Source organism: Salmo trutta, chromosome 12 (genome assembly GCF_901001165.1).
Source record: "Salmo trutta chromosome 12, fSalTru1.1, whole genome shotgun sequence".
NCBI classification, from domain to species: domain Eukaryota; kingdom Metazoa; phylum Chordata; class Actinopteri; order Salmoniformes; family Salmonidae; genus Salmo; species Salmo trutta.
Window position 1 is genome coordinate 26,810,062 of NC_042968.1, and position 14,084 is coordinate 26,824,145.

At 42.0% G+C, this 14,084-nt stretch overlaps 1 protein-coding gene across 2 annotated transcripts; it reads left to right on the forward strand.

Annotated features, from left to right (window-relative positions):
• The first annotated feature begins 1,903 nt into the window (after positions 1-1,903).
• On the forward strand, positions 1,904-12,871 carry LOC115203277 (protein LSM14 homolog A). Of its 2 annotated transcripts, none has more exons than XM_029767829.1 (9): positions 1,904-2,235; positions 2,704-2,867; positions 2,979-3,126; positions 5,843-6,022; positions 6,233-6,307; positions 6,495-6,674; positions 6,865-7,036; positions 9,523-9,802; positions 10,022-12,871. In XM_029767829.1, the coding sequence occupies exons 1-9, from the start codon at positions 2,115-2,117 to the stop codon at positions 10,043-10,045; spliced, it is 1,344 nt and encodes a 447-aa protein (XP_029623689.1). In that variant the 5' UTR covers positions 1,904-2,114; the 3' UTR covers positions 10,046-12,871. The 2 variants fall into 2 exon arrangements, with proteins under 2 accessions (XP_029623689.1, XP_029623690.1); XM_029767830.1 differs by having other exon boundaries at positions 10,025-12,871.
• The last annotated feature ends 1,213 nt before the right edge of the window (positions 12,872-14,084 follow it).

A 14,084-nucleotide genomic window follows, 5' to 3' on the forward strand; every position in this document is an offset into this window, starting at 1 on the left:
ATAAGGGGCTTTGGTGACCAAACGGATTGCACTGTGATAGACTGCATCCAGTTTGCGGAGTAGAGTATTGGAACCTATTTTGTAAATGACATCGCCGAAGTCAAGGATCGTTAGGATAGTCAGTTTTACGAGGGTATGTTTGGCAGCATGAGTGAAGGATGCTTTGTTGCAAAATAGGAAGCCGATTCTAGATTTCATTTTGGATTGGAGATGCTTAATGTGAGTCTGGAAGGAGAATTTACAGTCTAACCAGACACCTAGGTATTTGTAGTTGTCCACATATTCTAAGTCAGAACCGTCCAGAGTAGTGATGCTGGACAGGCGGGCAGATGCGGGCAGCGATCGGTTGAAGAGCATGCATTTAGTTTTACTGGCATTTAAGAGCAGTTGGAGGCCACGGAAGGAGAATTGTATAGCATTGAAGCTTGTCTGGTGGTTAGCTAACACAGTGTCCAAAGAAGAGCCAGAAGTATACAGAATGGTGTCGTCTTCGTAGAGGTGGACCAGAGAATCACCAGCAGCAAGAGCGACATCATTGATGTATACAGAGAAAAGAGTTGGCCCGAGATTTGAACCCTGTGGCACCCCCATAGAGACTGCCAGAGGTCCGGACAACAGGCCCTCCATTTTTACACACTGAACTCTGTCTGAGAAGTAGTTGGTGAACCAGGCGAGGCAGTCATTTAAGAAACCAAGGCTGTTGAGTCTGCCGATAAGAATGTGGTGATTGACAGAGTCGAAAGCCTTGGCCAGGTCGATGAATACGGCTGCACAGTATTGTCTTTTATTGATGGCGGTTATGATATCGTTTAGGACCTTGAGTGTGGCTGAGGTGCACCCATGACTAGCTCGGAAACCAGATTGCATAGCGGAGAAGGTACGGTGGAATTCGAAATGGTTGGTGATCTGTTTGTTGACTTGGCTTTCGAAGACCTTAGAAAGGCAGGGTAGGTCTGTAGCAATTTGGGTCAAGAGTGTCTCCCCCTTTGAAGAGGGGGATGACCGCGGCAGAGTTCCAATCTTTGGGGATCTCATACGATACGAAAGAGAGGTTGAACAGGCTAGTAATAGGCGCTGCAAACATTTTGGCAGATACTTTTAGAAAGAGAGGGTCCAGATTGTCTAGCCCAGCTGATTTGTAGGGGTCCAGATTTTGCAACTCTTTCAGAACATCAGCTATCTGGATTTGGGTGAAGGAGAAATGGGGGAGGCTTGGGCAAGCTGTTGTGGGGGGTGCAGGGCTGTTGACCGGGGTAGGGTTAGCCAGGTGGGAAGCATGGCCAGCTGTAGAAAAATGCTTATTGAAATTCTCAATTATCGTGGATTTATCGGTGGTGACAGTGTTTCCTAGCCTCAGTGCAGTGGGCAGCTGGGAGGAGGTGCTCTTATTCTCCATAGACTTTACATCAAATATAGAGTAGTATATGGTCCCTCGGACATATTTTATTTGTTGTCAAAGAGATTTTATTTTGACACTTGCCAGACACGACTGGAAATATTTAGTAGTTTCCGGACCAAATAATTTAATGTGTCAATAATCTCTTCCATCAACATGTCCCCACCTGTCAAGGTTTGTTGCTGCGGCTAGCTGTGGCTGGAACTGCTGGAAGGACATTTTGTTAGATGAAGAAGTTTGCATCTGCACCCTAGTCTTTATTGCAGATTACAGTAAAATAAATTATACATTGTGGAAACTGCTTAATTAAACAAACGTTGTATTTTTATGCATAAGGGCAGCAATGACAAATGGACATAAACTCTAGTTGGCAGTCTCAGATCTAGGATCAGTTTCCCTCTCCCAATCCCAGAAAGTATCCAGTAGGGCGAGAAACACAAAACTAACCTTAGACCAGTAATCTTTGAAAGGGAGCATGATCCCGTGAAAACTCGCGATATTTACGGTTTACAGAGACGTTTTCCCACCATTCTATGCGGAGAGGCAAGCATCATATGAAAACGGCCATGTCGTTGTGCTAGCAAGTCGGTGGAAGAACGGACGGGCAATATTATTTGTTAGAAGTGTACAAACAGGACTAAATAAAGTACCTAGTTACTTGTCATATACTTTTGTAATATATATTTATTTTCCACACTTAAAGAAAAAGAAAGACGGTATGAGTGGAGGGACGCCTTACATCGGGAGTAAAATTAGCCTAATCTCGAAGGCCGAGATTCGTTATGAAGGAATTTTATACACAATTGACACCGAAAATTCGACTGTTGCGCTCGCCAAAGGTAAGTTAAAACGTATACCTTGCAAAAAAATAAGTCGATAAATCGAAAACGCCTCACTTTTTTTACTAGTAATGGGGTGCAGGCATTTAGTCTGTCACTGTCAAATTGTTCACAATGCTAGTTAGCATAGCTAGTAGTTAGCCTTGTCGAATGCTTAATAATGCTTGTGGCAGGCTAGTTTAAGTTAGCAGAGCTACTTTAGCTAGCCCGTTTAACTGCAAACGCCCTGGCCTGTTTCATTCATGCTTTGTTGTTGCATTAGTTAGCTGAAACGATAACCCGGTCAACCAACTTGCATGATTAGTTAGCAAACGTTAGCGGTTAATGTGGTGATGGAAAATCAGATCCTGCACGATGTTTAATTTTGTTGATACTAGACTGTCTGCCAGATAATCCACTATTCATTGTACAATCAATGATGGTGACACTTGTAATTTGTCTCTGTCTGGTATTTGTTTATTCAAACAGTCCGCTCCTTTGGCACTGAGGACCGCCCTACTGACAGGCCAATTCCACCACGAGATGAAGTCTTCGAGTATATCATCTTCAGAGGGAGTGATATCAAGGACCTGACTGTTTGCGAGCCACCGAAAGCCACCAGCTCCCTGCCTCAGGACCCTGCCATTGTTCAAGTAAGCAGGACATTGCTCTAGTCAATGATGATTCATTTGTAAATGTATTTGCTTTTCATGTATTTAATAGTTCTGTATGTGGTTGTTTAACGTTTTCTTTTACTTCCCCAGTCCTCTATTGGATCCACCAATGCTCCACCCCCATCATTCCAGTCTGTGGGCTCATATGCACCCTTTAGCAGCAGGGCTCCTGTCCCCCCTTACAGCCAGTTTAACCCAAGCCCCCTGGTGTCCCAGCAGTTTGGAGTTGTTGGTGGAGGTTGGTACATTCATCTTGTTGATTCTCCATTCTATCATCTCTGAGATGTCTGAAAAGAAGAATGATCTTGACGCACTTGTATTGTCAGTGTGTAATGCAATGCTGTTGGAACTAGTACTTTTTTTCTTTAGCATATCTGCCTCGCAATATCATCTAATTTTATGTGATATGTTGCTTGTAGTTAACATCAGTGGAGCACTGCACTTATTGCATTATTATAATCACATCCCAGCCTAGCCTTTGATCACTCAGTTCCAGTACAGTACACAAGTTATTGGACCAAGGTGTCTTCTGTATGGGGGAGTTTTGTTAAGAACCCCAATGCTCGGTCTGAACATTAACACGTGTCACTTGCAGTACAGTTTTGGAAGCATAAGGGTCTTATCTTTCATATCAGCAAGCAATGATTAAAGAAAAGGTTACATTTATAGGGTTAGTGCTCCCATACGGCCATATCTCCATGTTACAGCGCGTGTTTACGGAAGACAGAGGAACCACCTGTGCTAATTAGCTATCTAGCATGCTCCAAACACCTGTGTGTAACTGAAGAAGGCTGCCAGAAACGTGTCACTGAAAAATACTGTTGGCTTCAACTGTGATGAAGCTGGTTAAAACAGTGTACAGTAAGTGTATATTTTGCAGTTGTGAAATTATTTTGAAAGTAAAGGGCTTTATGTTTCTAGAACCGTATCGCAGTTTAGAATATATTCATGTATAAATGGAGTATTTGGGGCTCCCGAGTGGCGCAGCGGTCTAGGGCACTAAATGCAGTAGTGCTAGAGGTGTTACTACAGTCCCGGGTTTATGTCCCGGACTGTGCCACAACCGGCCGTGGTCAGGAGTCCCATAGGACGGCACACAATTGGACCAGTGTTGTCAGGTTAAGGGAGGGTTTGACCGGTGGGGCTTTACTTGGCTCATCGCGCTCTAGCGACTCCTTGTGGCTGGCCAGGTGCCTGCGGGCTGACTCCATATGCCAGTTGAACTGTTTTTCCTCTGACACATTGGTGCGGCTGGCTTCACGGTTAACCTCTTACATCTAGACGTTCCGCTAGCGGAACACCTGCTCCAATATCCAATGATGGGCGTGGCACGAAATACAAAGTCCTCAAGTCCGAAAACTTCAATTTTTCAAACATATGACTATTTTACACCATTTTAAAGACAAGACTCTCCTTTATCTAACCACACTGTCCGATTTCAAAAAGGCTTTACAGCGAAAGCAAAACATTAGATTATGTTAGCAGAGTACCCAGCCAGAAATAATCAGACACCCATTTTTCAAGCTAGCATATAATGTCACAAAAAACAAAACCACAGCTAAATGCAGCACTAACCTTTGATGATCTTCATCAGATGACACTCCTAGGACATTGTTATACAATACATGCATGTTTTGTTCAATCAAGTTCATATTTATATCAAAAACCAGCTTTTTACATTAGCATGTGACGTTCAGAACTAGCATTCCCACCGAACACTTCCGGTGAATTTACTAAATTACTCACAATAAACGTTCACAAAAAACATAACAATTATTTGAAGAATTATAGATACAGAACTCCTTTATGCAATCGCTATGTCCAATTTTAAAATAGCTTTTCGGTGAAAGCACATTTTGCAATATTCTGAGTAGATAGCCCGTGATGGCGAGCTAGCTATTTTGACACCCACCAAGTTTGACCCTCACCAAACTCAGATTTACTATAAGAAAAATTGGATTACCTTTGCTGTTCTTCGTCAGAATGCACTCCCAGGACTTCTACTTCAATAACAAATGTTGGTTTGGTTCCAAATAATCCATAGTTATATCCAAATAGCGGCGTTTTGTTGTGCGTTCAAGACACTATCCGAAGGGTGACGCGCCCGGCGCGTTTCGTGACAAAAAATGTCAAAATATTCCATTACCGTACTTCGAAGCATGTCAAACGCTGTTAAATCAATTTTTATGCAATTTTTCTCGTAAAAAAGCGATAATATTCCGACCGGGAGTCGCTGTTTTCGTTCAAAGACTGAAAATAAAAAAATGGAGTCTTCTCGTGCACGCGCCCCAGTCTCATTGTTCTCAGATCGACCACTATCCAAATGCGCTACTGTTTTTCAGCCATGGCCTGCAAAGTCATCATTCAATGTTCTGCCGCCTTCTGAGAGCCTATGGGAGCCGTAGGAAGTGTCACGTTACAGCAGAGATCCTCAGTTTTCAATAAAGAGAGTGTAGAAGGCCAAGAAATGGTCAGAGAGGGCTCTTCCTGTAAGGAATCTTCTCAGGTTTTGGCCTGCCAAATGAGTTCTGTTATACTCACAGACACCATTCAAACAGTTTTAGAAACTTTGGAGTGTTTTCTATCCAAAGCTAATAATTATATGCATATTCTAGTTTCTGGGCAGGAGTAATAATCAGATTAAATCGGGTAAGTTGTTTTATCCGGCCGTGAAAATACTGCCCCCTATCCATAAAAAGTTAAGCTGGCGGGTTTGAAGGAGCGAGGTTAAGTGGTTCATGTTTTGGAGGACGCATGTTGGGGAGCTGCAGCGATGAGCCAAGATCGAATAATTTGGGGCTAAAATACAAACTAAAAATGTTTTATGTGTGTATATGTTGGCTGCTGGAGCTAGTCTTGCTTTGAATATATCATATAAGGTCCTTGGACCTTACAGGAGTAATGGTAGGCTCCTTAAGAGTACATCTTGGGCTAACCCCTGCCTTGTCCTCTAGGTCGCACCAGTCCCCAGCTGGACCCTCTGAGGAAGAGCCCTTCCCTGGAGCAGGCAGTGCAGACTTCCCCCACCACTGCTCCTGCACCAGTGGGACAAAGGAGCCCAGCTGGCCCACCAGCCAGGCCCATCACTACCCCGGGCAATCAGAAGCCTCCAGACATCCTGGAACAGAGGAGGGGTGAGGCTGGCAGGGGAGGCTGTAGCCAGGCTTGGCCTGAATGTCTACAATACACTGCTGTCACACAGATTAGTCTATATTGCCTGTTTAGAACAATTGCTTGTTCTTGTGAAGAACCTGGCCATATGGCTTTCTAGTTTAGAATATTGCTGTACTTGACTGATATGCCAAAATAATTGTGAGTTTGGTCCTTTATTTTGTGCTGTTTAGGCCCTGAGGTTCAGAAAATACCCAGACCAGATTCTGAGCAAGGTGGTGGCGACAACCGGAATAACCGTCAATGTGGTGAGTTGGTTCTCAGGAAACTACCAGTGTACTTGTTAACCTGTTAAAACTCTCGCCCTAGCTTCTGTTGTATACTGGTATTAATGTGTCCATGTTTCTCTGGCAAGATAAGATCTACATGGATTCAAACTATCATCTAAACGCTGCTTTGTTATTATTGTCGGACTCTGCTGTCTTGTCTTCCCAGCCGGTGGTCCTCCCCCTCAGCGCCGTGGTCGTGGAGGAGGTCACCGTGGAAGAGGCCGCTTCAACCCACACAGGGACGGTCCCATGAAATTTGATCAAGACTTTGACTTTGAGACTGCCAACGCTCAGTTCAACAAGGAGGAGATTGAAAAAGAGTTTCAGAACAAACTCAAACTGAAAGGTACTGTTTTTAATTATTATAGCATGTTCCATGCAGCAGTTATGTCATGGCCTAGCCTGGGTTCCTGCCTGAAATCCCAGGCTGCCACTGTTGATTTGGAACTTGTCGATATTTTGTGTACTCTTTATCCTCTTAGCTTAATCCAAATTTATGAAGAAAATTGTTTACCCCTTTTAATTGTCTAACATAGACGACAAGCCTGATAACCCAGAGAAGGCTCTTAATGGAGATGAGAAGGCCGATTCTGGAGTGGAGACACAGAACAGTGAAGGCAATGCTGAGGAAGAGGAACCTGTGGTGGCCAATGTTTACTACGACAAGACTAAGTCCTTCTTTGACAACATCTCTTCTGATGATACAAGGCATGTCCCTTTTGCTCTCTTAACTTCTATGGGCTAGGTCCCACCTGCGGGACACAGCCAGTGAAATATCAGGGCGGCAAATTCAAAAACAACAAAATGTCATAATTCAAATTTCTCAAACATACAACTATTTTACACCATTTTAAAGATACACGTCTCCTTGATGTAACCACATTGTCCGATTTCAAAAAGGCTTTACAGCTAAAGCAAAACATTAGATTATGTTAGGAGAGTACAGACAAAAATAATCACACAGCCATTTTCCAAGCAAGGACGTGTCAATAAAACCCAAAACACAGCGAAATGAAGCACTAACCTTTGATCTTCATCAGATGACACTCCTAGGACATTATGTTACACAATACATATATGTTTTCTTCGATAAAGTTCATATTTATATCCAAAAACAGCATTTTATATTGGCGCGTGACGTTCAGAAAATATTTTGGCTCCAATACTGCCGGTGAATCAGCACAACAATTTACAAAAATACTCATCATAAATGTTGATAAAATATTAAACTGTTATTCAAAGAATTATAGATGAACATCTCCTTTATGCAACCGCTGTGACAGATTTCAAAAAAGCTTCACAGGGAAAGCACACTTTGCAATAATCTGAGTACTGCGCTCAGAAAAATACACCAGGCAATACAGATACCCGCCATTTTGGAGTCATCTAAAATCATAAATAGCATTAGAAATATTCACTTACCTTTCATCTTCATCAGAAGGCACTTCCAGGTATCCCAGGTCCACAATAAATGTTGTTTTGTTCGATAAAGTCCATAATTTATGTCCAAATAACTCCTTGTTGTTTGCAAGCTACTCCAAATGTAGGAAGTGCGCCGAAAATTGCACGACAAAAAGTTATATTTACGTTCGTTGAAACATGTCAAACGTTGTAAAACATCAATCTTTAGGGCCTTTTTAACCTCTTACATCTAGACGTTCCGCTAGCGGAACACCTGCTCCAATATCCAATGATAGGCGTGGCACGAATTACAAATTCCTCAAAAATCCCAAAACTTCCATTTTTCAAACATATGACTATTTTACACCATTTTAAAGACAACTCTCCTTTATCTAACCACACTGTCCGATTTCAAAAAGGCTTTACAGCGAAAGCAAAACATTAGATTATGTCAGCAGATTACCCAGCCAGAAATAATCAGACACCCATTTTTCAAGCTAGCATATAATGTCACAAAAAACAAAACCACAGCTAAATGCAGCACTAACCTTTGATCTTCATCAGATGACACGCCTAGGACATTATGTTATACAATACATGCATGTTTTGTTCAATCAAGTTCATATTTATATCAAAAACCAGCTTTTCACATTAGCATGTGACGTTCAGAACTAGCATTCCCACCGAACATTTCCGGTGAATTTACTAAATTACTCACAATAAACGTTCACAAAAAGCATAACAATTATTTGAAGAATTATAGATACAGAACTCCTTTATGCAATCGAGGTGTCCGATTTTAAAATAGCTTTTCGGTGAAAGCACATTTTGCAATATTCTGAGTAGATAGCTCGCCATCACAGGCTAGCTATTTTGACACCCACCAAGTTTGACCCTCACCAAACTCAGATTTACTATAAGAAAAATTGGATTACCTTTGCTGTTCCTCATCAGAATGCACTCCCGGGACTTCTACTTCAATAACAAATGTTGGTTTGGTTCAAAATAATCCATAGTTATATCCAAATAGCGGCGTTTTGTTCGTGCGTTCAAGACACTATCCGAAGGGTGACGAAGGGTTACGCGCCTGACGCGTTTCGTGACAAAATATTTCTAAATATTCCATTACCGTACTTCGAAGCATGTCAACCGCTGTTTAAAATCGATTTTTCTCGTAAAAAAGCGATAATATTCCGGCCGGGAGTCGTTGTTTTCGTTCAAAGACGAAAGAATAAAAACATGGTGTCGCCTCGTACACGCGCCTCCAGTCTCTGTTCTCTGATCGACCACTATCCAAATGCGCTATTGTTTTTCAGTCAGGGCCTGCAAAGACATCATTCAGCGGTTTGCCGTCTTCTGAGAGCCTATGGGAGCCGTAGGAAGTGTCACGTTACAGCAGAGATCCTCAGTTTTCAGTAAAGAGAGTGTAGAAGGCCAAGAAATGGTCAGAGAGGGCGCTTCCTGTAAGGAATCTTCTCGGGTTTTGGCCTGCCAAATGAGTTCTGTTATACTCACAGACACCATTCAAACAGTTTTAGAAACTTCAGTTGTTTTCTATCCAAATCTACTTATAATATGCATATTCTAGTTTCTGAGCCAGAGTAGTAACCTGTTTAAATTGGGTACGTTTTTCATCCGGCCGTGAAAATACTGCCCCCTAGCCCAGACAGGTTAAACAATTTTTGTATTTTTATTTATGTGCTTTGTGGTATTGATAGTCTCATACTAATGGAAATCCAAAGCATGTTGGTAGGTTAGTCTTTGGCATTAAAGGTCTCATTTTGTATTTACAGGAAAGCAGCTGAGCGATCTGGAGGTTCAGGATTCCCAAGGAGGCAGACTTGGGCTGAGGAGAGGAGGATGAATTCAGAGACCTTTGGCATCCCACTGAGGCACAACCGAGGCCGGGGAGGCTTCAGAGGAAGTCGTGGCGGCATGGGCTTCCGTGGGGGCAGAGGGCGTGCTATGAGCAGAGGTTCCTTTGGACCCCCCCGCGGTGCCCCGCCCGGCTTCAGGGGAGGATTCCGAGGAGGCAGCAGAGGTGGCCGGGAGTTCGTTGAATATGAATACAGGGTAAATCATTTCTTACCATTTGGTTTACACCACATGTAAAATTGTTGATTTTATTATTCAAAAGTTAAATGTACATGGGCACACACTTGCAACAAAGGACAAGTCAACCCAACATCACACTTATAATGCAAGTAAAGTTCAATTTCATGCAAGTCTTTGTCTCCATATTAAAGGCTGGTTGTGTATTCACAAGTCTAAACATGTTTTGCTTTATTCCAGAAGGATAACAAAGTGGCCGCGTAGTGCACCAGGGAGACGGATCCACCAAGAATTGTAGCCCTTCATGGTCCAGAAATATTTGTCCAAAATAATGAAGACGTACTCTGTAAATTTGCCACCAGCACTGGGGTTGACTGCTTGATTTCAACGGGTGTGAATGCAGCTTCTTTACAAATTTCTTTTTTTTTCCCTCTGAAAAATACAACAAAGGAATATAATGTGCTTTTGAAAATTTGAGCGTGGTTTGATATTATCAAGTAATCAGAGGGACAAGAACTTGTGTAAATACCGTACTCCAGTGGAATTATTCAGTATTTTTGCATCTATTTGAGTTTCTTACTAAAATTGTATTTGATAATGTTCTGTTGTAAAGATGTATGCAGAAGCCCACTGATACTGTGAGTACTTTGATCCCTGAAAATAGCTTTATTTTTTGGGGATATATCCTACCTTAGGAGCAGTAAAATGCTACATAGCCTGCCGGGTCACAGTTTTTGTTTTTTATATTCTCCTAGTCTATCTCAGTAGCCATTTATCCCGTGTTTTGACGATCTGCTGTACTTTGCCACGTTTCTTAGTCAGAAACTCTTGTTTCGGTGTTCCTGCTAAAAGACTAAAATGCAAATGTTGTTGGGGTAGATAAGTGGTTTAAATCATAGGCTCACTTTTTTTGTTGTTGTAGTGATCCTGCCTTCAAATTAAGGTAGTCAGTTCACACCTTTAACATAAGCTATTTATACAAGATTGGAGTAGGTCAGACATCCTGAAAACACTTTGGATTATGGAGCATTTTCAGTAATCGGGATCATTCGTTTTATAATCTTACTGAATATTGAAGGAATGTATTTTCTATTGCATCACGCTGTTATTTCTGCCCCAAAGATATTGTGTGGTTGCCACTTAACTGCTGGTTTTAGAAATGCATATGAAATGAATTGATTCAGAGCTGTTGGGAAGTTTTCTCTACCCCCCCCCCCCCCCCCACATAATGCCCAGTGTTTCCCAACACCCGCTAATGCTGGTCGCCAACTACAGGTCATGTTGGGAAGGACTGCAGTCTTTGTGATTCAGTGATGGTGTGCGCTGCACATATTTGCTCTGGCATATTTTTGTTAAATGTAGTGTTGGTGACTATTGCTCTTTAGTGTAGTCAAGGGAGGCTTTTCTGCAAGAATCATGACTGAACTTGGAGCACCAGTCATTAGAAATGTCTATCTAGCCTTCTCCATCTCCCCAGCGCTTGAATATGAATTGAATTAACTGCCATGTTTTAACTAGCTGCTTAACAAGTGTCTATGGAATTAAGTCATTGTTGACCTCTAAATGTTTGCCCTGCAAGAGAAGATGGCTGGTTCTGACTTAGACTGCTGTGTAAGCAGATGGTCTTGTCCTCAGTATGGAATGGGACTGGGAGCATTGGGCTACTTATTCTGTTTGTTTCAAAACAATTTGCAATTCAACAAGTGTTACTGATGTGTTAACATTGTTCTAGCAGACTGTCTTGCTTTACCTGATGGTCTATTGGCATGCTTGCCCTTGTATTGTGTTGCATCTAAAACAACAATCTGGTGTGCTCAACTCTAAACCGAAAGATGCTGGTGTTTTTGTTTTTCAGTCCCACTAATGCAACTTCAGTGAATAATTGTCTCATTCACCAGCTGTATGGACTGCATAGTAGCCTGGCACAGAAGTGATTCTCATGCAAGCTAGTTCAGAAAAAAGAAATTGAGGACTGCCCATCTATTCGTTGAAGTGACAAAATATGTTGGAGAGTAAGGTCTGTATAACTTCATATTCAGCACAGCTAGGTTTGGGTATAGATTTATTTTGTTTAAGTCCAACCACTAAGTTTACATGAGGTTGAAGGAAACAAAATAAATTCACTTGTTGGAAGAAGTTAGACAAGAAAAGTAGTGAAGTTATTCCAGGCCTTAAAACCAATCTACTAAGCTTCTGGAAGAATTCCTAGTGATCAAATTCCAGAATTTGTAATAAACAGCATCGGTGCTCTAAGCTTGCTATATTTGTCTCTTTCTCCATGCTTGGGGAAGTCTATTGAGCACTGTCTATTGTCCAGTGCTAGCAGTTTGGAGGATTATCCATAATATCACACCTCTTGAAGTGATTCAGATTTTCTTTTTATGGGATATTTTCTTTTTACTTATAAGATACAGGGATGTGAACTGGATGTTTAAACCAGCGGAGAATGGGGGTGGATTGTTTCAGATATTCTCACTTTTTGTCAGTATGTTTGGGAGTGCTAGAAGGAGGGTTATGTATTTATCTTTCTCTCAATTGACCTACAGTATGATGACAATATATAACATGTACTATTTGAAAACACTACAAAATAAACCTGATCTAGATCATAAAAAATGTTGAGCAACTAGGCCAATATATCCTGTAGTTCATAAATGTGCAGTTTTACTGAATTGTTGTACAGATTGATAATACAGAGCAATGTATGGCAGCCTTAGCCTTGTAAGAATCACCCTGATCTGTGAGCTCGCGAGATCAGGATGGCTTGTACGAGGCTATGGCAGCCTTGCCTTGTGATAAAACACAAAATAGTGACTTCCGAACAAGGATTATACACAGGAGCCTGGGCAGTTGCAATAACCACATCGGTGTAAGGTCCAGAGCTAATTTGAGATTTCAAACAGTACATATTACCTACATATTGCTGTAACGTTTTGATTACATGAGTTACTCCTTCCGACCTCTGGAATAATAAAGCCAGATATTGTTTCTAAATAAAGCAGTTGAACAGCATGGTGTACTTCAAGTGGGCCGCCCTCTGCAGACAGGTTTTTACTCAAGATAAAAAATAAAACAATTGTTCAATAACCATTTCCTTGTTTTTATTATATTGATAGTCAAGAGTTGCCTTCCAAGAATTGTGGACACTGCATGTTCTACACTACTCAGTTCACATATTTCTCAAGATTTTAGGAGAAATGTAATTATTTCCTTCTACCAAACCTTCCATGCTCATACACAAATGCTATGTCCATGTTTTATAATTACTCTTTAGGGCTCTGACTTCAATTACTATTTGAAATATGTTTATGGTCTTGTCTAGAGAATGGAACACGTATGTAGTTTGGAAATCTATTTGAGTTATATTTTTATAGACATGCTTCTGTGGAAAGCATTGGGTTGCATTTTTCTGAAGTTTTCAGTAGTTTGTTTACAAACATTAGATTTTGACATGCGCACTAGCACGGGCCTTGACCGTGTTTTTCACTTCGCTCCCTAGCTACTTCTTGTCCTACTCCTGTCTAAAACAACTGGATAGATGAAAGCGATATAGCGGAAGCTATGTCCCCAAGAACACTAAGGTAACCTGCCTAAACGACTACCGACCCGTAGCACTCATGTCTGTAGCCATGAAGTGCTTCGAAAGGCTCGTCATGGCTCACATCAACACCATTAACCTAGAAAACCTAGACCCACTCCAATTTGCATAGCGCACCTACAGATCCACAGATGCCGCAATCTCTATTGCACTCCACACTGCCCTTTCCCACCTAGACAAAAGGAACACCTATGTGAGAATGCTGTTCATTGACTACAGCTCAGCGTTCAACACCATAGTGCCCTCAAAGCTCATCAATTAGCTAAGGGCCCTGGGACTAAACACCTCCCTCTGCAACTGGACTTCCTGACGAGCTGCCCCCAGGTGGTAAGGATAGGTAACAACAGATCTGCCACGCTGATCCTCAACACAGGGGCCCCTCAGGGGTGCGTGCTCAGTCCCCTCCTGTACTCCCTGTTCACTCATAACTGCATGGCCAGGCATGACTCCCAACAAATTAAGTTTGCCGATGACACAGTAGGCATGATCAACGACAAGACAGCCTATAGGGAGGAGGTCAGAGACCTGGCCGTGTGGTGCCAGGACAACAACCTCTCCCTCAATGTGATCAAGACAAAGGAGATGATTGTGGACAACAGGAAAAAGAGGACCGAGCACGCCCCCATTCTCATCAACTGGGCTGCAGTGGAGCAGGTTGAGAGCTTCAAGTTCCTTGGTGTCCACATCACCAACAAACTAACATGG

Bases quoted from the DNA above. Each gene is read 5' to 3' on its own strand.
- LOC115203277 (XM_029767829.1), top strand. From the start codon at position 2,115: ATGAGTGGAGGGACGCCTTACATCGGGAGTAAAATTAGCCTAATCTCG. The intron at 6,675-6,864 runs GTACTGTTTTTA...TGTCTAACATAG, and splicing joins GAACAAACTCAAACTGAAAG to ACGACAAGCCTGATAACCCA. The intron at 9,803-10,021 runs GTAAATCATTTC...GCTTTATTCCAG, and splicing joins TCGTTGAATATGAATACAGG to AAGGATAACAAAGTGGCCGC.